Raw genomic sequence first — 27273 nt, forward strand, 5'->3', positions numbered from 1 at the left:
AATTCCCTCAAGGAGCTCATGGACTTTATGGTCCATGGAATATTTCCAGAAGGAGCAGATAAACAGAAGCGATTCTGTGTCAAAAGAAGAGCCAACTCTCATAAAAGTATAGGTAAGCAAGTGTACAATTCAATCTAATCCCCCAATGCCTTATCCCATGTGCTCTCTTCAACTCATGAGATTTACACTCTGACCTAGCCCTCCAAGCAGAACCCAATGGTACTGAAGTTTCTGACTTTTTGACGACACAGACCATTGGGTCCTGTTCCAGCCTGTATCCTGCCACCTGGTACGCGGACATACATAAAACATAAACAATGTGGATAACGCCTGTCTGCGCTCTTTGACGACATTTTTTCGTGTGAGGGCTTCTGAATATGTGAAGTATAAGTACCCATACATGCCGCTGCGAATATCTCCTGTGGCGCGGAAGCCGTTAAGTATTTTTAATCTTTGTTTGAACGATTTGGTCGCTTTGATTCTTCTCTTCCTTCCTTGTTTATTGACACCTCATTGTACTGCCTATCTGGCTAGCTAGTGGCGCTATAGCTATGACAGAGCAGATCAGAGGCAGGGACGTAGCCGAACAAGCCAACCGCACACCGGGAGGCGGTACAATAAACGGTAAACAAACAAGAAATAAAGCGACCAAATCGGTCAAACAAAGTAAAAATACTTAACGGCTTCCGCTCCACAGGAGATATTCGCAGCGGTTTGTATAGGTACTTATAGTTCACGAATTCAGAATAACTTAAACTAAAAAAAGCTGTCAAACGCCGCAGATACGATCTTAGAGAGAATATTTATGTCCGCGTTCCAGAATTCCCATACGAAAATATAGTTATGAGCAGGGACCCTACATAAAACTCATCCAAATTTCAGAAAAGCTTATGGAGGGTTCCGAGAGGGGCTACCAAAGTCTGAGTACCTGCACAAGCGTGTACGCTGAAGTAAACATCGCTTATTAGTTTGTAGTACTCACCAGACTGATGAACGGAATGGTTCCCAAATGACGTCACTTCATTCACAAAAAAAACACGGCGCAGACAAGCCATTAATTAAGGCCAAGCTGCCCATAGACTACCACGGCAGAGAACAATAGCAGAGAACAAAGGCAGAAGGGCGAGTCACTTGACTCTCCAAACTCACTGCAAAACTATTCAGAATTCACTGGACAGAGCCCCCATTTGTTAGATACCTGGCCTAGGGGAGCCACCAAGTATGCAACAAAAATACAGGGGAGACACAGTACTCAAATTAAATATAAATGTATTTAGTAATCAAAATAAGAATTAAACCAAATCATACACAAACTAGAAAAAGTGCCCTTCTGGGCACAGGTCTCCACCAGGATTCTTCCTCAGCCTAGTGGGAATATGCATGCACAGTTTCATCGCAATCGGACGCTGCGTTGAGGAGTTGTGGCGATTTGCTACTCCTGAAAACTGTAGGAGCCAATCGTGGCCAATCAGGATGGAATATGAGAAATCAAACAAACCTGTCTTGATCACATGACTATGGAGATCATGTGTACCGATTTGCGTGAAATTTGGATAAAATCTGAAGGAGTCATAATAGAAAATGTGTTTTACATATGTCGGTCTCCTGGTGGCGCTATAAAGAGCAGATGTGAAAAATTCCAGACAAAGGTTTTTCCTTGGCCTCTAGGGAGTTGGCATACAAAGTTATCCACAGATCCGTGCAGTTAGAGGTAAAAACACTTTTCGGCCAGTTATAGCGCCACCTTGAGGCTGAGTTGAAATTGTTCATGTGGCATTTCGTCCTCGGCCTAGTGGGAATGTGGGTGCACAATTTTTTTTTTTTTTTAAGATATTTTTTATTGTTTTTTGAAGGGACAGACAGTAGGCTGACAGGAAACGGGAGAGAGATGGGGGGATGACATGCAGTAAAGGCCGTGTTGGGTCCGGGAGTCGAACCCGCGGCACACTGCGACTGGATTACCAGTCCGGTGCCCAGACCGTTACGCTACGGCCTGGGCCGTGGGTGCACAATTTCACGGAAATTGTACCGGGTTAATGGTGGCCGAGATTCATAGGCGGAGCTTGAAGTTGACGCTGGGGGGTGCGACTGCTTGGCCAACGACACCCGATTTTTTTAACCTTTATTTTATTATTTTAGCGTTTTTACAATGCCCTAACCCCTAAAAATGAGTTATTTAGGTAGTACAGCAGCTCACACACATGCACTACAGCCATACAGCGAGTCATCATATCATGATAAGAGAGATGATTACAAACTACAGTCAGAAGCCAGAAGGTATTAAAAAATATATAAAAGTATATATAAAGTATATAAAAAGTATATAAAAAAAAAAAAAAGGGGGTGCAGTGCACCCCCTGAACCCCCCCAAGCTCCGCCCATGCCGAGATTAGCTGCTCACGGACACACACACGGACGGACGGACGGACGGACACACACACGGACGGACGGAGTGCAAAACATACTCTCCCCCCATGCCTTCGGCCTGGTGGAGACAACAAGATGAACAGATGAGGTGTGGAAATCAGTAGTGTAGTGCGTATGCATGAGTGAGATGTGTGTGCATGTTGTATGTATTAACTCAAATGCTGAAAAAGGTGCATGGTGGGAAAGGCGCAAAGGAGAACTGAATACAACAGAGCTGAGGAAGGGACTGGGGAGGCAGGCTTATATAGGGCGTCGGCACCTGGGCCCAGGTGCCAACCCTTGGCTGATTGATCATCACAGCTCTGCTCCCCAATCCACTGCAACACAAGGAGAAAGGGAATTAGGAATAGCAAAGCAAACTAACCAAAGTGAATTACAACTATAATATATATAAAGCTACACCAGACCACCTAATACAAGATACCACCATACACCCTAATATAGTACAATACATACAGGGGGCGTCACAATGCAGAAGACATTATAATGTTCAACTAACTTCAACATATGTTTGTTTGTCTGTTGTTCGTGCTGCTGCATAATTGTAGCCTACTTGTAGCCTTTTTCAACGCATCACTTTGTTAATAATAGGTAAGTATTTGACTATTTGGTATATAGGGGGGTTTGAAAAATTAAGTGCCCCCTTTGGAAAAAACTATGCCCCCTGCTGATTGGTGCCTGGTGTACAATGGCAATAAGCATATGGTGCATTGGGATTGGACAGATGTGGCACTATGTTTATTGTAGTTTGGACATCGATGCAACTTACAACTTGTAGCTTTAAAACCATTAAGCAATTTTAGTAGGCTATTACAAGAGTATACCAGCTAGAGTATGTACAATAATGTGAGGATACATTCTATAGTTTCAGCACAGAAAAACAAAACAAAAAAAATACCTAGCCTTATGTCTCACCACAAACAAGAATATTAGAGTATTAGAATAGATATTAACATGAGAGGTAACCACCATTACAAAAGGAAACTTCCTATACCTTGTATAAACTGCTGTTTCAGACCAGCTACCTAAGTTTAGACAGCAGTCTAAAAATAAAATTCGAAACCATTGTGCTCTGCCGCTTACATTTGGTTGTGTTAGTGATGGTAAATAGAGTGTTTTCCATTATAGTAGCATTGGCTGAAGAACGGCAGCTAAGAGCTCAAAATGTAAACTGTTACTTCAAAGTTAATCTCCACTGATATTGAATATGCGGTAGGCCTACAGTATACAGTATACAGGTATATGTGCTGCCCAAACATTGCATGGAAAGTGACATTCCTCCTCCATCCTTTTTCTTCTCTTTCTTCGGTTAATTTCCTCTCTCCTGTCCTGTGTTGTATCTGGGCATTTTAGAAGACTGTTATCTGTTCTTCACACTCCTCTGCTTTGTCATTCTCAGGGCTCTGTGGAGAGATCATATGGTGTCAATATTATAGCTCTCCTCCAGTTATCCATGTGCATCCTTCATTTAACCAGGTCATTCCAGTGCCTATTCCAATGCCCCCTCAGTTAGGTTTTTAAACTATTTTCAGCAATGGATAATAATTTCTTTGATGGGTAGATCTTGTTGAGCCGGTCATTTTGAAAGTAGCTCTCAAGTCAAAAAAGTGTGGGCACCTCTGATATACTGGCTCAAGTACCTAAACAAAAATGGGTGTCTGTAGTACAAATAAAATAATTAGGTTGTTGTGTCAAAACAACAAACAATCCAGTGTGACTGCAGAGTCAGGCTGGATTTGGAAGACATGACAAGCCAGAATGATGGCCAGCATGTGTCATGCACATACTGTAGTCACAGTGTCATGTCTCCATGAAACCTTCATACAGTGCATCTTATTTACAGAACTTGTAGTCTGTAGAGAGGTGTGTTCAAGACAAACACATGTGTACGCCTGCACAAACCCATATGCATGCACGCACGCACGCACACACACACGCACGCACGCACGCACTGACACACACACACACACACACACACACACACACACACACACACACACACACACACACACACACACACACACACACACACACACACACACACACACACACACACACATACATACATACCAGGAACAGCAAGGTGTGATGGATGATGAGTTCTTTGGTGAGGCGGACCATCTCTGGGTTCATGGCCAGTTCCTCGAACAGGGTGGGAACCAGAACCGCGGCCAGGTTATGAGATGTCATACGGTTCTCAGAACTGAAGATCTGAACCCTGAGAGAAGACAGGAGAGGAGGGGGGAAAACTTTAAGACATATATGTTTCATTTCATATAACCCATTTTAGTGGTGTTCTGGTGTCCAGTGTCGCTCACTGAAAATGGCACATGTATACAAGCTCACAACTTGTCACACTGCGATGCATTGTGAGCTTGAAGATAGGCTATTTACATGGGTTAGAATGGGATTTAGTGTGTGTGTGTGTGTGTGTGTGTGTGTGTCATATAGGCTACTTGATAAAGATCTCACGGTCGAAATGTCGTATACCTGTGCTGTTTTGACGCTATTTGTTTGTTTCTTCAGCATTCAGCATTCAAAAGTGTGTTGCGACCCCTCGCTTTGTTCTACATTTTCTGTTTTTACAGTTTGGCTGATTGGCTCAGCACCAAATCACAGAGGATGTGCGTGTTTCTCTCTGAATGTGTGTGTCTCTCACATGTAGAAGTGTTCACAGAGTGCGTTCAGCGTAGCTCTGTTGTCACAGGGCAGTTGTCGTAGTAACCGCCTGTAGGCCACCAGTCTGGCCTGCTCATCTGTCAGGGCTGAGTTATAACAAAGAGGGACATATAGAATAGAATCATATAATTAAATTAATTAATAAAAACATGGTTTTGTACCCAAGAGAAATTTTTTGATGTGATTTATTTATTTGTTCATATAATGATATGCCCAACATAAGGAAAATTGCAGATCAGCTCATAACACATCTTAATGTGAGGCATTGAGATCTATTAGATTACTTTTAGGGTTAAGTATATAGGACTTAAGTAGTTAAGGGCATTCACCTGCAGCCTCCACCCACAGTTTCCTTTGATCCAGTGGTATGAGTGGATCCTGCCTGCGGACACATTGCTTGAGGGCAGAGGCAGCGTCCACGATGCCTTGTTCGTCTTTCTCCAGAGGGGCGGAGCTTGGCGAGGTCATCAGGGCTTCTACCAATTGGGAGACTTTGGTGACGAGGCCACAGCGGCGGTACACGCCCTCCACCTTAAGGCCTGAGACAAGGATCGCAATCCAAAAGACAAAATATTGTCACTTATTTGTCAAGTACAATACGTTGCATTTGACTTGAGTAATAATAATAACAACAACACATAAGTATGGAGGACAGACTCCAGGGAGAAAACAAGGTGTTTGTAACCTGTATCTGTCATTCCTACCTTGCAATGGCTTTCTGAAACAATCAAAATGGGTTCACTACTTGACACTTAATTTAATATAGTGCACATATATGACATCTGCTGGTGAAATAGATGTGGTGCAGTCAAATGATGTTACAGTTTGGATGTGATCCTTTATGCACATGATGATATGTGTTATTTGGCAGGTGTGATTCTATAGGCTATAGGCTATGTTACTATTTATGTGTAACATAGTCTAGTGTGCTCTGGACTAAAACTAAAGACTAAAACAAACCGACGGATTGACTGACTGACTGACTGACTGACTGACTGACTCACTCACTGACTGACTGATTCACTGACTGACTGACTCACTGACTGACTGATTGATTAATGCAAATGACAGATTTGATGACAAAATGGTATGTGATTACTGATTATACAGGACAGAAGGTGTGTTATATGTGCAAATATGTGCAAGACAAGACAAGACAAGACAAGACAGACAGACAGACAGACAGACAGACAGACAGACAGACAGACAGACAGACAGACAGACAGACAGACAGACAGACAGACAGACAGACAGACAGACAGACAGACAGACAGACAGACAGACAGACAGACAGACAGACAGACAGACAGACAGACAGACAGACAGACAGACAGACACTCACCATGCTGGGTTATATGCGAGATGCAGCGTTCAATTGCAGGTGGCACCTTGCCCCAGGTGATGCCAGTGGGTATCAGCTGGTAGAGAGAGTTCTGTTTGGGCAGCAGAGGGGGGGACTTGGGGGGAGCGGCCAAGTTCTGACTGGCTACGAACTGGAGATGACTGAACCAGGTCTGGCAGCTGTGGTCTTCCTCAAAACATAGGGACACAGCCCTGAAATGGGATGGACGATTAACATAACATGGAATGGATCATTTATAATAATATTAATTATTATTATTATTATTATTATTATTGGTAGATTACTATTATTATTATTATTATTATTATTAGTGCAGACCTTTCTCCAGTCACAAGAGCTATGGTGTGTTCAGTTGCATCCATTTCTGCAGGAGAGATGAAAGTTCCATGATGAGCAATTAGACAGAACTTTATTTATACCCAATGTATGAATGAATGAACCATTGTAAAGCGCTTTGAGCACTTGGAAAAGCGCTATAAAAATGCAATTCATTATTATTATTATTTTATACCGCAAGGGAAATTCAGAGCTGCAGTTTGTCTAACAGTCACACACACACTGGCCAAGCAACCATTTAATTCAATGGTCACCCTCACAATTCTTTACAAAATTGCATGTTTTTAAGCTTCTGAGAATCCTGGTTGTTTAGTTGTTTGGTTCAAAACAACTGACCCAGGCTCCTTTGATGTAAGGATCTTTATTACACATTTTCACTTTCACTTTTTCTGTCAAGTTCCTACTGTGAAAGTTTGACTGTCAGCCTAACTGGCAAACAAATTCCTCCCCTTTCATTTATAAAACCAGAAAGGAATAGGACATAGCCTACAAACTCTGTTGTAAAGGTAAAATACTATGATCTGGGTGATAACCACACATTACATCCACAATGTTGTGCTGGACAATACAATCTCTCTGTTCATTTAACACTGAAGATTGTACAAATGGGGTACAGTTCGGGTTCATTTCGAGTGTATAGGAGAATTGGGGTGGTTGCAGGTGGCTTATGCAGCGCAGCAGCACATATACAGTATCCAACATAAATCTGTGTGTGTGTGTGTGTGTGTGTGTGTGTGTGTGTGTGTGTGTGTGTGTGTGTGTGTGTGTGTGTGTGTGTGTGTGCGTGCGTGTGCATGTGCTTGTGTGTCCACACTTTGTACTCACTGTGACGTGTATGTGTGTCTATTGTCAACCTCATTGGGTCTTGCGAACACATGGGGGCAGGGTAGATTATAGCTCCGCCCAAGTGGAGGACAGCCCACGCTTCAGGATGCTCCAGGGCTCCGCCCACTCCCATGATGCTCACCTTGCTCAAAGCGAGCACCGTCCCCAGCTCGGCTTCTGACATGCCCACTGGGAGTATCACCTGTAGAACAGGGATGGATGGATGGATGGATTGACAGAGCTTATGGGTTATGTAGCTGATTCTTCTGTTTACAATGGCTTTAAGTTTTAACTGAGCTTAGAATAGTGAATTTAAGTGTGCACAGAATCAAAATCTACTTAATAATAACAAATATTTGGAATGGTAAAAGTGTTTCTTAGATTTGATACAGTGTACACTGTTATCACCGTACACTGTACGGATACTGTCAGATACTGTACATCACTGTAGGAGCACTCACATTAGTTGAATGCATGATGAGAGAGGAAGGCTAATACAGTAAGCAAAGGTTCTGTACCTTCACAATGTGGAAAAAGTGACTCAGCAGCGCCTCCTGTGAGTCAGCAGCACAAATCATGCGATCTGTCAGCGTCACCATCTCAAACTCATGACTGGGTCTAGATAACACACACACACACACACGCACGCACGCACGCACACACACACACACACACACACACACACACACACACACACACACACACACACACACACACACACACACACACACACACACACACACACACACACACACACACACACACACACACACACATGGTTTAGCCACGGGTAATTTCTCACTTTTCTCACTTTCTCACATGGTTAAAATGGAGTTTGGAGTTACAATGGGTTTGTATAGGAAGGGTGCCCCCTTAGCTAAAATGAATATATGATATCTAAATACTGAATCATGCAACTTAATAACTGTCTGGGGTGTTCACATAAGCCTGAGTAGACTATAAAATGGCCCAAGGCCAACATGTATTGAAAGTGAAATATCCATTTAAGTAAAGCAGTGTTTACCCGGGTGGTGTGGTCAAGTGGTTAAGTAAAGCAGTGTTTACCCGGGTGGTGTGGTCAAGTGGTTGAGTAAAGCAGTGTTTACCCGGGTGGTGTGGTCAAGTGGTTGAGTAAAGCAGTGTTTACCCGGGTGGTGTGGTCAAGTGGTTGAGTAAAGCAGTGTTTACCCGGGTGGTGTGGTCAAGTGGTTGAGTAAAGCAGTGTTTACCCGGGTGGTGTGGTCAAGTGGTTGAGTAAAGCAGTGTTTACCCGGGTGGTGTGGTCAAGTGGTTATGTAAAGCAGTGTTTACCCGGGTGGTGTGGTCAAGTGGTTGAGTAAAGCAGTGTTTACCCGGGTGGTGTGGTCAAGTGGTTGAGTAAAGCAGTGTTTACCTGGGTCGTGTGAACACAGACAGGACCTCTCTTAGGTCCAGGACGTCGCAAGCCGCAGATTCATTCTCTAACGAGAACAGGAAACGATCGCCTTCCAGTTTTCCATGAAGCTCCTCATCCTCCTCATCGACACCTGGAACTGGAACACGCGCACACACGTACGCACGCACGCACGCACGCACACACGCACACACACACACACACACACACACACACACACACACACACACACACACACACACACACACACACACACACACACACACACACACACACACACACAGAAATACATGTAAATACAGACATTGAATACACTCTCAATCAGAATGATAGACAGTGGTTTAAACCAGTAATATAGGCCTACCTGAGGAGATAGAGTCACATTCGTCCGACTGAGGAAGGTAGGGCGGGACCTCTGGAAATAAAATCACAATTGTCAAAAAAAGCAATAAAGAAATAACAGTGTGTGTGTGTGTGTGTGTGTGTGTGTGTGTGTGTGTGTGTGTGTGTGTGTGTGTGTGTGTGTGTGTGTGTGTGTGTGTGTGTGTGTGTGTGTGTGTGTGTGTGTGTGCGCGTGTGTGTGTACCTGTGTATTCATTATGTCTGAGCAGCTCAGTCTGCAGGGTTTGGCCTGCCTTCTCAGCCAGAGAGGTGAGAGAACCACTCCGTGTGTCTTCCCCCTGACACACCTGTACAGACAGGACGTTACACTGTAGTTACTACTGTTACTTCATCCATACACATACTACACCAAAACTACAAATGAAGTAACACTGTAGTTATTGTGTTACTTGCATCCATCCATATACAATAGACTAGTGCTACTACAGTGTAGTAAACTATACTGTATGAAGTAACACTGTACCACATAACTATACTACACTGTAGAAATGGCAACTTGAATCAAAGAATTAGAAAAGAAAATTACACTTAGTGTTACCCATGCTGAAGAATGTACTGTATATGTTTCTAAAGTATATAGCCTACATTATATTCTAAGCTTAGTGCTTACTGAAAAATATACTGTATATTTTCTCCAAATTGTATCTTGATTTAATTACAGCCTACTACACATTTTCTGTAACTATAAAATATATAGAATAGAATATCAGTGTTCAAACCTTGGCTCCAGAGCAGATTAGGAACATGGTTTCTTCTACATCGTCACTACATACAACCTCACACAGCCTCTGGATACACACACACACAAACACACACACACACACACACACACACACACACACACACACACACACACACACACACACACACACACACACACACACACACACACACACACACACACACACACACACACAGAAATATTTTATGTATACAGTAATTTATCTTATTTAATGAATTGCTTTTCTTTTATGTAATTCACTCTACAAAATACACATAACCGTTGTTTCATACATCTTTCCCCTAGAGGGCGCCCTTTACTGACATTATGGTTTGTAGAGTAACATCTCTCTCTCACACGCACATGCGCACGCACGCACACACACACACACACACACACACACACACACACACACACACACACACACACACACACACACACACACACACACACACACACACACACACACACACACACACACACACACACCTGATTCAGTAGTCTTTGGGATGAAGCCAGAGGGTGGGCTCGTCTGTAGCGTCCCCTGGTGTATTTGTCCCAGATAAACTTTGACCTCTGCTCATTGGAAGAGTCCGGAAGCAGTTGTTCTGGTGCTGGGATAGTTGGAGACCAGATCAGATTGGCCACCCTGTTACCGTAGCGAACAAACAGCTGGGGGCAGAGCCGTGACAAAGAAGAATAGACAGAGATTGTGATTAATTTGTTGAGACATGAGAGAGAGGGGGGGGGGGGGGGGGGGGAGCTGGAGTGTCACAGTAATTGTGATTCCCTCCCTGTCAATGTTTTTAATTATGTTGTAAAACCACACCAACATGTGAACTGAGCGGTGCAGAGAGAGAGAGAGAGAGTGAGTGAGTGAGTGAGTGAGTGAGTGAGTGAGTGTGTGTGTGTGTGTGTGTGTGTGTGTGTGTGTGTGTGTGTGTGTGTGTGTGCGTGTGAGAATGTGTGGCCGATAGGCCGATACAAGCCGATAGGTTGAAAAGTGGTGAAGTGGTCCTTTAACAAACACTCTATAATAATGATTACTATCAGAATAAATATCTTTGTCCTCCGCCATCTTTTGGTGGTGTACTGTGTACTGTACAGATGGTACAGCCCAATGATCAATCTCACCCTCACCTGCATCAATGGTTCAGTCCAGACCTTGTCATCCAACTTGAGGCTCCGAACTTTGGACACACGACTGCCCATTCCACGGTGATGCCCTGTGTGTGTGTGTGTGTGTGTGTGTGTGTGTGTGTGTGTGTGTGTGTGTGTGTGTGTGTGTGTGTGTGTGAGAGAGAGAGAGAGAGAGAGAGAGAGAGAGAGTGCCAGAGAGAGAGAGATTAATTAATTAATTAATTAATTAATTGGAAGACTAATGATTTACCTGATGGATTTCTTAGCTAGATATCTTTGAGTGTTACAGATCACCTCTGACAGCTGGCTACTGTTAAAAATACAAATGGATCGTTATCGTGAAATAATAGCAGATCTACGAGCTTGTAGATCTTGTATTATCTGTTATGTATTATCTGTATTATCTGTTCATCGTCAAACCGGTTTGTTAGAATTCCAAGTGAAACCTGTGGTTCAGTTGGAATGCAGGAATCAGTTTGAAAGGGAAGTGTGGAAACAGCTACGTTATAATAAATATTAGATAATAATAATAATACTTTTGCTACACGCTCCCTCATACAATTTCCATTGAATTTCTTCAGCTGGATTTATGTCTGGTTGTGTTTCCTATGTAAGTTCAACAAAGCACTGATAGCATTTTTAACATTGACATGCAGCCAGAATGGGGATCATATAATAACTCTTACCAGCACATAGCTCACAGAGGAGCAGCAGCAGGTTGACGGAGGCCCATTCAGGGTTAGCTGCACCACAATCACCACAGACCTTGTTAAAGGGGCTCTCCCACAGACGTAGTGCCACCAGGCTGCTGGACAGGGCACTGCGGATGGTGGAATTCAGAAGGTCCAGCCAGACAGGCAGGTCCTTGGACGACTCAACAGAAAAACTGAAATAGGAAGACATTGAGGGAATCATTAAAAGAGACAGAGAAAAATATCAAGAAATGAAATGGTATCAGAGCAAGAAAGCAAATGGTTAACAACATGAAAGACCCATGGCAGAGATGCCAGCCAGGCCTATAGACAGATTGATTGCTGGCAATGCTGAGCACAGCAGTCGAGAGTTACAAAGTTACTGATACAGAGGAAAAGTACTGTCAGCAATACAAAGGTAAGAAATATCAATAAGAAGCACCATCATCAACAGTAGGCTATACAAACTGTGCAGAAAATAACCATACACTCATTACACTGGCAGAAAATGGAGGTGTGAAACCATCAGCATCATATTTCCTGTGCAACGTACAGTAGAGCTAGAAGAGGGCCAGCTATGGCCATACAATTGGCTGAGATCTGGCTATGTCAACTCATGACTCATGGGACATATGTGGCGGCCCAAATCTGGCTGAGATCTGGCTAAATTATCTGGCTAAGATCTGGATATGTCATCATGTCTGGCTGAGATCTGGATGCATTGCATATGATGGCACTTGAGTGATCCAGACTGGATCACTCAAGTGCCATCATATGCAATGCATTATGTGGGCAGAGTGTAAGTGGTCTGTGTGGCCCGGCTCATAGCTATACAGTAATATTTGTTTTAAACATTTTATAAAGAATTGTTTATAAAATTATAAATTGTGGAACTGTAAAGCTGGTATAGGCCTATATCCAAATTTTCAAATACAAAAGTAGCAGATCGACGGTGCGACAGGCACGGTTCGACACTCTACCCCACCCCTAACGTTACCTAACCCTAACCTCACAGGGACGCCACGGGTGAGTTTTAACCGGCCACGCATGTGTCGTAACCAGCAACGCATGTGGGGAGCCACGGGTGAGTTTTAACCGGCCAAGCATGTGTCGTAACCGGCAACCCATGTGGGGAGTCACGGGTGAGTTTTAACCGGCCACGCATGTGTCGTAACCAGCAACGCATGTGGGGAGCCACGGGTGAGTTTTAACCGGCCACGCATGTGTCGTAACCGGCAACCCATGTGGGGAGTCACGGGTGAGTCTTAACCAACCAAGTGTCGGACTCACTCTGCACGGATGTGTCGGACTGTTGCACGTCAGACCAACGTCTGCGGCACAGATGGACAAGCTAAAAACGAGTCGCTTTGTGCCATGTTTCTGATACTTTTGGTGGTTTTGTGTGATGCAGCACTGTAGGATGATCAAGTAATATCAATAAACACAAAATGTTAAAATGTGGAGATTCTACCCAACAAACAGCAACGATATAGCCTACTAATAGTTGAAGAAAAAGAGGTTAGATGAATATGATAATCTACTATTTTCTGTCGCTAGCAGGCAGTGTGCAGGCTGAATACTCTCTGAGCAGGGGAAATGTCTACCTGGTAGCCCATTATTTTATGGTAGCACTGCCCAGGCAGCTACCATAAAGTGCTGGCCTCTGCAGAGATATCAATGTCACTGTAATAGTGTGTGGCATATTCACTTTTACTCATACCTGCTCTCCACTTTGAGGAGTAGGAGCATCTCCCGCAATATTTAATCAGGAAAAGTTAAACATTCTTGTCAATTTTGTAAAGACGTAGGCCTATAGACAAATGAATTTGCAGGATTTGTGAAAGATGAGTGATTTTGATTTGAACTTTTGACTATACAAAACATGTACAGATTTTGTTTAAAGGACAACTTTAGTTTTTTTCAACCAAGGTTCATGTTTTAGGTTGTTATTAGAGAAACTAAAAGATGAGTGTAATTTTTTTTCCATTTGCTGCTTTCTTTCGTTTTAGGGATTTTAGCTGTTTTTGACAGGGGGCTGGGGCATTCGAGCATGGGGCTAAATATGTATTTTTTTACAACATTTTATAGCGATTTATTTTTTAATTATTTACAATAATCCTAATAAACCCCTGGAAATTTCATCTGGCCACAAAACATCACGAGATCTACTGAATGTGTCAAACTGCATATTGAGCCTATGACACACAGTGTGGCTTCCCCCCAGTAGGCTACATTCACATTCAGTAGATCCTGTGATTTATTTGTGGCCAGATGTAATTTCCTGGGGTTTATTAGGGCTATAGTAAATAATAAATAAATAAATCTCCATAATATTTTGTAAAAAAATACATATTTAGCACCATGCTCGAATGCCCCCGCCCCCCTGTACAAAACAGCTAAAATCCCTAAAATGAAAGAAAGCAGCAAATGGAAAACAAATAACACTCATCTTTTAGTTTCTCTAATAACAACCTACAACATGAACCTTGGTTGAAAAAAACTAAAGTTGTCCTTTATGCCAGCTGGCAGGCAGACCTATTTTACTTTTGCATAATAGTTTTGATGTAGGCTATCACTATGCTTATAATTTATTTACCATGACGACTATCAAGGTTGGTTTGTATGATATGATTTAAATAGCTTGCATTCCATATTGGAGTTCTGCCTCCAAAGTAGCTCTGTTCCATAGCTCTAATGCCTTCAACGGCAGCAAGAGCAGTAAAGGCTATGGACCAGAGCTACCTCCAAAGCATACACAGAATAGATAGAACAAGGACTAGTCTGTCAAGGTCGAGTCCTAAAATGCTGGTAAACAACAGACTACAATAGCCTATATTAAATATATCATAATTGCAGCTAAGAAGATGACTACAGACAGTAGCCTATATGATCAAGTATGTTATGTCTTCTACGGTAGAACATTTTTCCTCCGAGGTGGAAAGCCTGGTGACGCGAGGTTAGTAGAACATTAGAACATATACAAAAGCCACAGGTTGAATACATGAGGGACTCTAACGAGGTGATGGGGGACAGCTGGTGGAGCAGACTGCAACACACACGTGGGGGAATCAGACAGGAGGGCATTGGCCAGAGCCGGAAAAACACCGAAGCACACACATACAGACTAGGGACAGGGAGGAACAGTCGCGACAGAAGAAAAGACAATAAATGAAAATATTAAAGAAAATTAGTAATGGCACAAGAAAATAAGATGATTAAGAAGGGAGGGGGAGAAAAGAAAACAGAATACCAAAGAAAGAGAACATGCAGAAGAAAGATGACTAGAAGGCTGAGAAGAATGAGATGAGGTGAGAAAAAAATAGACAGAGATCAGTTTACACCTGGTTTACACGTACTTGAATATTTTGTATGGAGTCATTAGGTTGAAACTGTGTTTTCCTGTCTGTTTCACTGATGCCACCTTCAGTGTAATGTAGAAAGAACCTACACCCAGCTGGTAGTCCTGGAATACATTAAAGGCACAATCAGTTATCCAAACATAAATAATGGGTAGCCCCACCACAAAAATAAATAAAATAAAAATGGGAATAGGCATGCACGGCTTGGGACCGGGTAGCCTTGGATATGCACGGCTTGGGATACACTGCCATGTCTTCCTTCTCGGAATGCATTTCTTTCATGTGGATTCCAAGGGATTCGATTTCCTAAAAGTTGCGTAACTGATCTGACAGTGCCTGTTCCTCTCCGACGCTGATGTGCATCACTTCAATGTCCACAACTTCAGTTATGATATTTAGCGTGGTGACTTCTCCTTGCACCAGGCCAGCCATCCAAATGCACTTTCCAGTGCAACTAGTCCTTCATTCAGTATTTCCATTTTTCCTGTGACCATTTTCCAATATTGGTTTCTGCCAATTAGGACTCCTAATTCCACTGCATCCATCCCTATGATGGGTACATCTGCTATGGGCATTCCTTTTGCTTCCAAGTCCCTCCTTATCTTTCCGTTTGGTGCTTTAATCATAGAAGAGCTCAACTTGGGTTTTTCCAATAAATGGACATTAATGCTTTGATTATTCTTAATATTTCTAACATTTGATAATTTTGATGTAAAATAACTTAAACAAAAAGTTGCATTTATGTTGATTTTCTTTTCTAAACTCTGGAATAAAGGAGACAGTTACAATAATTAAGAAGGTTGCAAAAAGATTACTATACCCATCAAACTCTTCAAGAATGTACGCAAAATAGAGAAAATTATCTTAAAAGACAGTTTGTATTTACCTCCTTATGGTGGTAAACCCAGAGGTCATGATCCCAGATAGCAGCATATGCTCGGCTTCGAGGATCCTTGATAGTGATTGGCCGATGTAGTTCTGGAGGGGTGGGTCTAGCCTGGCCACGAGTTGCAAGGAGAGAAGATACCCAGGCTTCTTGCACCGCTAGAATAGATGTCCTATTCTTTAATTTACTATAACAATTTAGGCATTTAGCAGATGTCGCTTTGTCTTTTCCAGTGAGGCTAATTGCAAGATCCGACGAAATTATATTGATCCTAGTCAACAAACGTCAGGGGAAAGTAAAGTGATATGAGGTAAACATCAAATCTAGCATCTGTCTTATAAGAACATCTATATCACAGAATTGACCTAGGGCCCTAGGGTTTGTGGTCAAGGAAAACAGTAGCCTATATAGTACTGTATAAACTAAATAACAAGTAACAAACGTACATCTTCATGTTTTTTCTGTAACTGACGTTTTCGGGCTGGGTAGAGTACTAGAGTGTCAAATGTGTGCTAATTACATTAGTAAGGCCAGGTGGGGCCTCGGGCCAGCCAGTTAAGGCCCAGTTAGGGCCTGTGATCTTCATACAGTATATGGAGACAGCCATATATGGAGTGTATCACGAGGCGTGACGGACTGACTGACATGAAATGCAGGTTTTCATAGTAAACTCAATAACTAGAAACTTTCAAAAATAGGCGACACACAACGTGATACAAGGAGAGAACTAAGAGTGCTGGTGAGGTGGAGTCTGCAGAGGTGATAGTTTTCAGACTGTGGTGGAAAATGGGGTTTGGTTTGGAAATTGTTTGTCAAACAATTTAAACAATTGACATTATTCAGCCATAGATCATACTGCAAATCAATTTTCAGACATTCACAATTTAGCAAAAATAAATAAAAATAAAATGCTGCTCCGATTATGTCATTTAAGGGAAATACAATATAAGATTTCTCTTCCTGGAGTGACATCTCCACCTCTTGACAAATATGCTGAAATGGATTCATTTGTTGTGGCCTAGCTATGGTATTCACTAAATCTTGTTTTTGTCTCAGTATAAACATGGAAATTGTGTTTTTGTTTTGTTTTTGTTTAATACAAGAAGGTAAAAAAAGAGAACTGGGAAGCTCTAGAATAGAACCCAATATAATAGAATCTCCGACTCCTACCATCACTGTGGGCCATGAAGTCATAGTGTTTCTTCCTGAAGTAGATGGAAAATCGTCTCTTGTCCTGCTTCTTTATGTTGGTGATGCTGGAGACATGGAACACCACCTCACTGAACTTATCCTGGAAGGCAAAAAATAAAAGCTCTTGGCGCAAACGTATCCAAACCCATATTGTCTCATATAGAAAATCCTTACCTGAGATGTGACTTGTGATTCTATGTCACTGGAAATTATGATAATGGTAATATAGTGGTCTACATGTAGTCTCTCAAGACAGACTGTTGACTCAAATTTAAGGACACGAGGGCGCTGTTTTGCCTTGATTTTTTGACGATGGGTCCTCAGATTGGACTACATGAGACAATCGCTAAAAAGGCAAACACTATACAAAATCTGAAAGATCTCTATTCTCTATATACACACATTTATCTTGAATAATGCACTTAAAAGTAAAGTGCTAAAATATTTCATGAGTTTGTGGGCACTTCGGGTTTACACTAAAGCAGAACCTGTGGACAATTACAGAGTTATGGTCCAATGTAAAACCACCAAATAGTAAAGTTAAGTACCGGTACCACAATGGTTAAACTTATTTTTAGACGGACAGAGTGTCAGAGACCGACTTGTACTCACTGTGCGTTTCTTCCACAGAGACATGAGTTGTCCATCCAGCGTTGCCCATAACACACTGTGTCTACAGGACCGTGCAACAGAAGATGGAAACAATTATATCTCGGCTGTACTGTAAGTATCTACAGTATACTGTCTCTGTCGGGGAAACCTCATATGTCCAAAACTGTTACTTTTCAGGATTCAAATTCATTTCAAAAACAGCAAAAGTTGCAGATCCACAAGCTCAAAACGTTTCGCGCCACGCTTCGCTTCTGAGCTTGTATATATGTTTCTTTGGATTATTTTGTGTGAAACTGTAGTCTGATCAAGTATAGGGCACTAATTCACGAAATTAAAAATAAAATAAAAATAAAAAAATTATATGGAGATGAGATGTTTCTTCCCGACAGCAACAATATGTATCTATAACTATGTAATGTCTTATCTTATCTAGCTTACTGTCTGTCTGTATACATAGTGTATCGTACCTGAATCCTTTCCATACATCCAGCCAGCCGGTTTGGACCACATCGTTTTTCACCTGCTGGGGAGTCAGAGCTCCCTTCTTTCTTGACACACGAATGGTCGCAGCCCTGAAGGCCAGACACGCATGCGAGCAAGCACGCGCACACACACACACACACACACACACACACACACACACACACACACACACACACACACACACACACACACACACACACACACACACACACACAGGTATTAAGACAATGGCACAGAAAGGAATTCTGCATCACATTCTCATCACTTTCTCATCCAATAGTCATGTTTTGATGTCTGGTCACTTACCTTTGGCATCCAGGTGTGACAGCGTGCGTAACTATTTGGCGTATTTGCGTATGTTGACGCTAAAGAAATACAAACCATGTTGGCTAAACATAGTCCAAGTGGAAACTGTAGTGTATAGTATGTAACTTTGCCCTGTGTTTACTTAAAAAAACTACATGAGCTACGTGAGCTACAATGACATGCCCAAAATATAGACGGCAGGGTTCATGAACTTCATGTGGTTACCTCCTAAACTTACCCTGATATATGAACCCTATACATCAAGTTCACTGAGTCAACTCTGAATCTGGATGCCAAAAGTACATGAACAAATGTCAAAATATACAGGATATAAAGTACAGGATGGGAAAGTGTTGAATGAATACTGACACACAGTCAGAGATACTGTGAAAGAAATCTGTGTGTGGACAAGTAGTGTTGAGTGGAAGTGTGTGTGTGTGTGTGTGTGTGTGTGTGTGTGTGTGTGTGTGTGTGTGTGTGTGTGTGTGTGTGTGTGTGTGTGTGTGTGTGTGTGTGTGTGTGTGTGTGTGTGTGTGTGTGTGTGTGTGTGTGTGTGTGTGTGTGGGCACCTCGGGGTCTTCTGCTTGCGGGCATTGCCCTGCTCTTGTAATTGCTTGGCATTGTTGGGAGGGGGCGGGGGTGCCCGACAGGGGATCAGACGCCCACGATCCGATTGGCTGGTTGGAGGTCTGCAATACAAACGGTTCTAATCATTATGTTTTATTAAAGTTGTAGATGTGCTATTTTCAAATTATTTTCATACGTTTGAAACTTTTGTATCAAAATGCATCATGATGCGAGTTGCGACACATTGTGAGCTTGTAAATTATTTTCAAAGGATTTTAAATACATTTGAAAACTTTCTGAGTAGTACTTTCTACTTTTGGTACTTGAAGTACATTTTTGTACTTTTACTCAAGTACATTTTGAATTCCAGACATTTACTTGTAACAGAGTATTTCCTACATTGCAGTATTGATACTTTTTACTTAAGTAACAAATTGAGTGAGTACTTCCTCCACCACTGCTCACAGATTGGGAATATCTGTTTTATTTACCCATTGGTAAAACCAGGGACAGGACCATCGGTGGTGACAGTGCAGTCAGGGACAGGACCATCGGTGTTGACAGTGCAGCCAGGGACAGGACCTTTTTCAAGTTCTCCTGCCTTCGGCTTATTATCAGCTCCTGAATCTTCTTCCTCATTGGACGACTCTGTGTCGGGTTCCTCTTCACATCCCCAACTGGCCAGCACAGTGATGTAGGGATCATGACCGTTTATGGTCATGGGGGAGGGACTGGAAACTAAGTGCAGGAGGGAAAAAAGAGTAGGGATCAGAGTGGCTATTCAGTATTTTAGCCGTGACATGAGCGCCCCCTCCAGAGATACTTCCGGGTCCTACTTTTGTGTCGCTTTTGTGTCCCCATAGAGTTATAGGCCTACTGTGTCCCTCCGTCGGACTAAATCTGAGACGAAAACAACCACGAAAGTCTCATTTTACCGCTTTCCTTGCAACAACAAAGCTACTGGTCTCCCACATCTGCTTTCTTGTTTTACTCTTTTTGAAACATTTGGAATATTTGCGAAAAAATTAGGTCCCAGCCAGGCACTAAGTATTTTCTTACTGGGGTTCGCGGCCAAATATATATTAATATGGGGGTCAGAAAAGGTTTGAGAACCACTGCCAAAAGCAACACTTCTAGGACTAGGAGTAGTAATTGTGCATAATTAATTATTCAATACAATACCTTTATCCATTGGTCCAGGACTGATAGGGCCCTCTGTGGATGGGAAGTTCAGAAGAGCAGTCTGGTCCTTGGTGGGGTCCAATGAAGCCATCACCATCCTGGACAAGGCCTCAACATCTGGAACTGTTTATTGTCATCATCATTAATATTATTATAATAATTTTACATCTCAAAGGGATAGTTCACCCAAAAAAAATAATCTATCAATTAAACACCCCATGAAGCCAATACTCTGATAACCGAGTCTCCTCATTGGAGACTCTTTAAGTCTCCTATAGATACTGGAGACTGCCGGAGTCAAAACAAAAACGTCCATGAATCCAAGGCTCCATGAGGTGATTAATCAATAGAGAATGAAAACTCATTTTGGGGGTGAAGTTCACTATCCCATTACAAACATGATAGGTCCAGTAATATGCAGTGGTTCTCAAACCGTTTTATTACAAAGACCCTCATAACTCTGAGAGTATACTAATTGAACCTGAACTATTTGGTTCTATTTGGGTCCATGTGTGCACTCTCAGAGTTATAGTTCTGTAAGGGTCCCCTTACAGATCCCTGAAGAACCCCTTCAAGCAACCCTGAGAGTACCTGGCCCGTACTTTGTGAACCCCTGCAGTAATATCAGTTTGATTGATTGATTGATTTGATTTACCTGTATGGCTGTTGGCCACAGGCGTAGGGTGAGAGGGAGGGCAATGCATCTGGTTCGTGGGAGCAGTGATTGAGGGCATTGTGACTGCCATAGGACCCAGGTTAGGATGATGAAACATGGCAACATTCGGGTCAGAAGCAACAGCCCCTGCTAAGCCTGGCATATGGGTGGGTATGGAGCCATTGAAGCTAGCTGCACCAGAGTATGGCCAAGCATTGGTACTAGGGCCATGATGAACGGCATTGGGTGGCATGGCCACTGTGGGGCAGGGAACAATCCCTGCAAAGCTTGGAATATGGGCGGCCAAAGAGCTAACTATGTTGTCTAAGCTAGGTACATAGCCGGAAGTAACAGGGTCAAGAGGTGGTGCGCTAGCAGCAGTGGCAGGGCTGGTGACAGAGCTAACAACCCCTGCCAAGCTAGTTATATGAGTTGCTACACTGCTAGCCATGCTATCTAGGCTAGGCGGAGCTGGGCTTAGTGTAGCGGCAGCAGGTGGAGGGTTGGGAGGAATGCCGGCGATGGAATTAGCAACCCCAGCCAGACTGGGGATGTTGAAAGAGATGATGTTTGTCACGCTAGCCAAGCTGAGGTTGGCTGGGTCTGACCCGTTGAAGAAAGGAGGAAGAGGATTATAGTTTCCTGCGAGAGAAGGATGGAGGAAAAGTTCAGGAGTTATAATGTACTTTAGAAACACCACATGGTATGCTGTTCAATCCAAGCAGAACTGAATGGAAGCACTTAAAACCACTCAAGCCCTATTTTATATTTCGTTGGATGATGGTGTCACGCTGCGGAAACAGCCTCACAACGCATTGCGATACCTTGTGATCTTGTAGATCACCTAATGGATGGCATGACTAAAATAGATTTTGCAGAGCCAACATAATTATTGGGTCAGAAATTGTACTTTCATGGCTGAAAACGAATTTAGATTTGGTTTTGTTTTTACGTTCCTTAAATCTCAGTTTTTCTTAAACTGGTTATCTGCATGCCAGTGAGTTATTATCATGACACGTGATGACTTATGCTAATGAGACACATGACAGTAGGCAGTAAAGGCCATAGTTCAGCTTGGGGTGGTGTTCCATTCAAGGAGAACTGATTAAAAATGTTACAGACACTGTTAAACTGTTAAAACTGTTAAAAAGGGAAGGATTCAACATTTTTGACAGTTGAATGTTGTTAACTTTAGAGCTTGAACCTTAACCTGAGCTTGAACCTGTCTTCATGAACCTGTCTTGCTGTTAATATTAATAGTCCTCCCTATCGACATGTATAGATAATTAGTCCTACTGATGAAAACATGGAGATAAGGTTGAGAAATAGTGTGTAGACTTTATTCATCTGTATTTTTCATCACTTTCAACCTGACTGGCGTCCCTATTCTGGGCTTACTGTAGCAGATCTACAAGCTCGCAATGTGTCACAATGCAATGTGCTGTGATGTCTATCTATGTCTAACTATTTTTGATAAATATTATACTTCTATACAATCCTATAGAAGTATACGATAGGGCTTATGTCGTTTTTAGTTTTTAGTTTTAGATTGTGAAAATCAACATGCTCAAAACAACCAAATTAAACCATGTAAATCACGGCACAGAAAAGACAATATACAATACTGTAGTTTTCCCCATTGTCAAGGATCTAGCTGAGATTTAGTGAAATGTCAGATTGGTGGAGACTGGAGACATGTTTGTGAAGCGAGAGAGAGAGAGACACACAGATAGAGAGAGAAGGAGAGAGAGAGATTGGTATGCCTCAGTCAAAATAGAAAAATAGGAGGCTAAATTACCACCTGCGTCGAGCTGTCTTTCAACTTTGTCTAGCCAAAACCGGTTTGAATGTTTTATGAAAATATTGTTCAGAAGTTAACCCTACATGTTTTGTTCATATTCAACCAGGAAAGCTTACTAAGGAAACATTAATGTCAAATTGAATTCAGTTCAGCACAGTTCTTATTCATCAAGGCATCGCTATTAAGTTAACCACTTTCAACCTGGTGTTGATATTTTTGGCATGTCGTAAGCGAGAGTTGTCAAAAATGGTCAAATAGTTAAAATACCAGATGTAACGAGCTCACAAGATCGTCTAGTTTCACTAATCGTCATTCGAGGAAGTACGAATACCTAACAACCAGGCCAGCTGGCTCAACTTCAACATGCCTTGCTCAAGGGCATTTGATGTTGAGAGTATATATACAGTAGTAGTTGAGAGAGCATTTGGTTATAAGAGATAAGGCACTGGGGCAAACTCAGACAATTGAAGCTTTTTCTTTTTTTTATAACAGCATGCAGGCAAATTGTTTCCATGTCAATACATCTTTATGTTCTCATGATGTCATTATTCCGACGTACTATTGGTGCAACTGCGGCCCCGTTATAACTAACCCTAACCCTATCCTCAGACTAACCTAATGGTCAGAATTATGGGATGTCAGAATTTTGAACTGGTTTTCTCCAGTGACTTTTTTTCTTCATGCTTGAGGTGCCGCGTGCTGGAACCCCTCATTGTTCCAGAGCTTTAGGTTACTTAGCTGGGACTTATTGTAAGAATAATGACATCTCTAAAATTAGACTGACAGTCAATGTGTGTCTGTTTCCCGATGTCTCTGTCACATACTGTTCCATTACTCTCAGCTGTTTAACTAGCCGAGCTGGTTTCTTAATTGTGTGAAAGCTACTGTATGCAGGGTTGGTTTGGTATGTCACTTCTGCCATGTACTGTACTCATCTGGATGGGATATTGTCATAAATTACTTTAGTAATTAGTTTTACTAATGTAAACTATTTATTTCAGGTCTACTGCTCTTACTGTATGGCTAAAACAGAATATACTTAAAATACGTACATATAAAGCTGGCAGGCTAGAGTAGTGGACACGTAATTTGTGACTTTACAGCTCCTCTGTAGCGTGACGAGTTCTGTATGTATTGTATTGTAGATGTATTGTAGCGTGACAACTAGCTGGCATGACATGGCATTATCTTTAAGCTCTAGAACAGGAATAGTGGCTGTACTGTCAACAATCATGCTTGCCAGCTTGACAACTTTTTGGGACTGTTTTTTACAACAAGCATTTGGAATGATGGAATCTATCATTTCAAGGAACTGACTGCAAGTGCAACATTTTAGTCTCCAGTCCAGTCCATATTTTATTTATTTATTTTTGACAGCTGCAGCTAAATCCCTGTAATGCTGCAGCATATCTCATCTCCAACAAATATCATAAAAGGCAGTCCCGCACTCCTCACTTACAAAAATGTATTAATAGGGATACGTTGGGTCACTCAGACCTTCATCGGGCATCCATCTGCCTGCCTGATAAAGGTCTGAGTGACCCAGACGTTGTATCCCTATTAATACATTTTTGTAGGTGAAGACCTACCCTTTCCCTTTCTTTGCACTTCAAGATCATTATGGCTCCGTAGGTGTAGCCTACAAAATAACCTTTTCTTTAAAAAAGCCCAAATTCTCCTGCGTGCGTCCTGTGTTGTGTTTGCATTTTATATACTGTACCTGCGCTGCTATATTCACCATTAGATGAGGCCGGCTGCAAATGATCACCAGTCAGATCACTGTGAAATAAACAAGGGACATAATGAGGTTTCTGTGACTCAATAATTCAATCAATAATTGTGCCCAATATTACCTGCTTCAGTGCTTGTTTACAAATTGAAAAAAAAAAAACATGAAAAAAACTTCGTTGAAAATCATCTATTTGATTAATTTGCTATTTTGTCGCATTTTCACTTGTGTTTATGTATTCAGTGGTACTACAGGCTACTTATGTGTGTACTTGACATATATTGCTATAGACCAGACATAAATTTCACTATTAAGTCGTTGTTCTGTAAATATAAATGAGTAGTGTTTGGACCTTAAGCTTTCTACTGAAGCCGACTGCTGACTGTGCATTCTGTCTCTTTTATATCGAGCTCTTGGCTTAGGTGTAGGAACAGGAAGATCTGAAGACATCTGAGAGAGAAAGAGAGAGAGAGAGGCCAAGGGAAGATAATTTATTAGTGGTTTATATGGCTAAACCAGAAACCTGTTTAAAACCACAAATATCACTGTTACTCTTCAGGAAATGGCAAAACAAACAGTGTTCCAATGGATCCTCCAATGTATAGCCTAGTTGTCACAATTTAAAAGCTCATATTCATACCTTTAAATATTTATACAATCCACAAACAGATTTTACCACTTATTCACTCGTACACAGAAGTTGTTATAAGTCAAGAAGAACACCATAGATAGAAGGATTTAATGACATCACAGACCCTATTCACAACCAAAGTGTGTAATGCAAAATTTACGTTATACAATATTTGCTTTATAATACAAATATTAATAATTAATTCATAATATCAATAGTAGCACAGAGGCTGTCAGGTAGAAATAGGCCTACTTACTCAAACTGATATTGAACAATGCATACAAATCTGTATGACAGAGGTGGGAAGCAATGAGTTATATTTAATCAGTTACATTTACTTAAGAAACTTTTTTGAATATATTGTACTGTAAGTATACATTTAATGCACATACTTGTGCACATTGATACAAGTATATTTGAGAGGTCACAACGTTTTCAAAATTTTCAAATGACTTTACTACATTCCACCTAGCCCCGCCCCTTCTCCCCCCCATATATCTCATGGGGGCTATCATTAGTATCGACGTATCTTTATCTTTATTATTATTGTCATTGTTGTTGCAGTATGTTGCCTTATAGTGTATTGCTGACCTTCCCACGATTGCATTTTGCTGCCTGTACCTGTATCAGCATTTATTGAACATTTATTCTTGTTCAAATAGACTTAATAACGAAAAGATTCTATTACTTACTTTTTTTCTCTTTTCTGCTGTCACTCAATGTTTCGAGTTTACTTTCCTTTTCGACACAAACACCACATGCACTGCTTCTCTGTCACGCCTGATTTCCTTGGAGTGCACTTTAGGAGGGTTTCAATCCTAGCTCCCCACTCTTCCTTATGTCTGCCTTCTTCTGTCTGTCTGCCTGCTTGCTGCTTTGCTTGTTTTGTCTCTCTGTGTCTTTGTTGTCTGTAATTGACTCTGTCAGTCAGCCAGCTGTAAACACGTGGACCTGTGTCTTACCTGATGATGATGTCATCAGTGCCTGCACTGTAAGAAATGCTCCGGTTGGAACAAAACGTAGCCTACTGGCCTTTCCTCATACACATGAGCTGAAGCGTGACTCAGCATAGGTGAAAGATGTGAAAGTGCATGCCTCATTTGATTAATGAATATTTTCGTAGCGATTACTTTTTTTGATTAATCAAATAATCTGATGTTTTTGCACCCCTTGTTGGATCTATTATATTCTATAGGAAACTGTAGCCTATGCGTTACATTGTGTTGGCCATTGGTGATTCACAACCGTAATATCAAGATTCCCCAGTTTCATATGCATTAGGCCACAAACCCACATTTTATATATATTTTTGAGGGGCGCTAGCCCCTCCTATATACAGGTTTAATGTTTGTCTTTAGTTCAATGTTTGTTTTGTAAACGCCATTGACAATGAAGGGAAAATGTACGTCATATGTGCCTCATTACGTCATATTGTCTCTTAGTCTTTATTGTTAATGGCGTGTGTTGGCACTGTTTGTTTTACTTCACCATTACATCACCTAATCAACTTTTTACAGGTTAATCTAGGGCAGATTCATGTGGTTTCCAGGCTGAGGTTAATCATCTAGCTTTGTCATTTCCAGGTCTATCAGTACTGCTTGTAAATCAAGTGTCTGTGCTACAGGCATACATACGTTCCTTCTCAGAAGAGAAAACGTGTAGACGTGTCAATCCCATTTAATTCGTTTTTCAGAAAACTAGCCTCAGGTCTAAATGGGTTAAGTAAAGAACTGCGCACTGTAAATCTGGTTTAATTCCAATTTACAATTTAGGCATTTAGCAGACTCTTTATCCTCTTACTTTACTCTTTATAAGTCGCTTACAGTAAGCACATGTACATCAAATGCAGAAAGACAGTGTACTCCAGTCCCATATGTGTTAGCACTTTTTATT

General features: G+C 41.7%; 1 protein-coding gene across 1 annotated transcript; it reads right to left on the reverse strand.

Moving 5' to 3' along the window:
* Positions 1 to 2844: 2844 nt before the first annotated feature.
* Positions 2845 to 25048, reverse strand: LOC310854880 (arf-GAP with Rho-GAP domain, ANK repeat and PH domain-containing protein 1; the record flags this gene model as incomplete). Its single annotated transcript, XM_083759625.1, has 26 exons — positions 2845 to 3830; positions 4498 to 4645; positions 5087 to 5192; positions 5436 to 5645; positions 6449 to 6660; positions 6788 to 6833; positions 7631 to 7832; positions 8149 to 8248; positions 9024 to 9156; positions 9388 to 9438; positions 9610 to 9712; positions 10145 to 10213; positions 10636 to 10818; positions 11287 to 11372; positions 11973 to 12172; positions 15335 to 15441; positions 16224 to 16381; positions 17394 to 17514; positions 18027 to 18087; positions 18494 to 18598; positions 19385 to 19504; positions 19874 to 20120; positions 20565 to 20687; positions 21220 to 21861; positions 24741 to 24799; positions 25035 to 25048. 26 exons carry the CDS (start codon positions 25046 to 25048, stop codon positions 3777 to 3779), a joined length of 3660 nt encoding a protein of 1219 aa, XP_083615751.1. The 3' UTR covers positions 2845 to 3776.
* Between the last annotated feature and the right edge of the window lie 2225 nt (positions 25049 to 27273).

The sequence above is a fragment of the Protomyctophum parallelum genome (assembly GCF_964188405.1).
Source record: "Protomyctophum parallelum genome assembly, chromosome: 1".
Taxonomy (NCBI): Eukaryota; Metazoa; Chordata; class Actinopteri; order Myctophiformes; family Myctophidae; genus Protomyctophum; species Protomyctophum parallelum.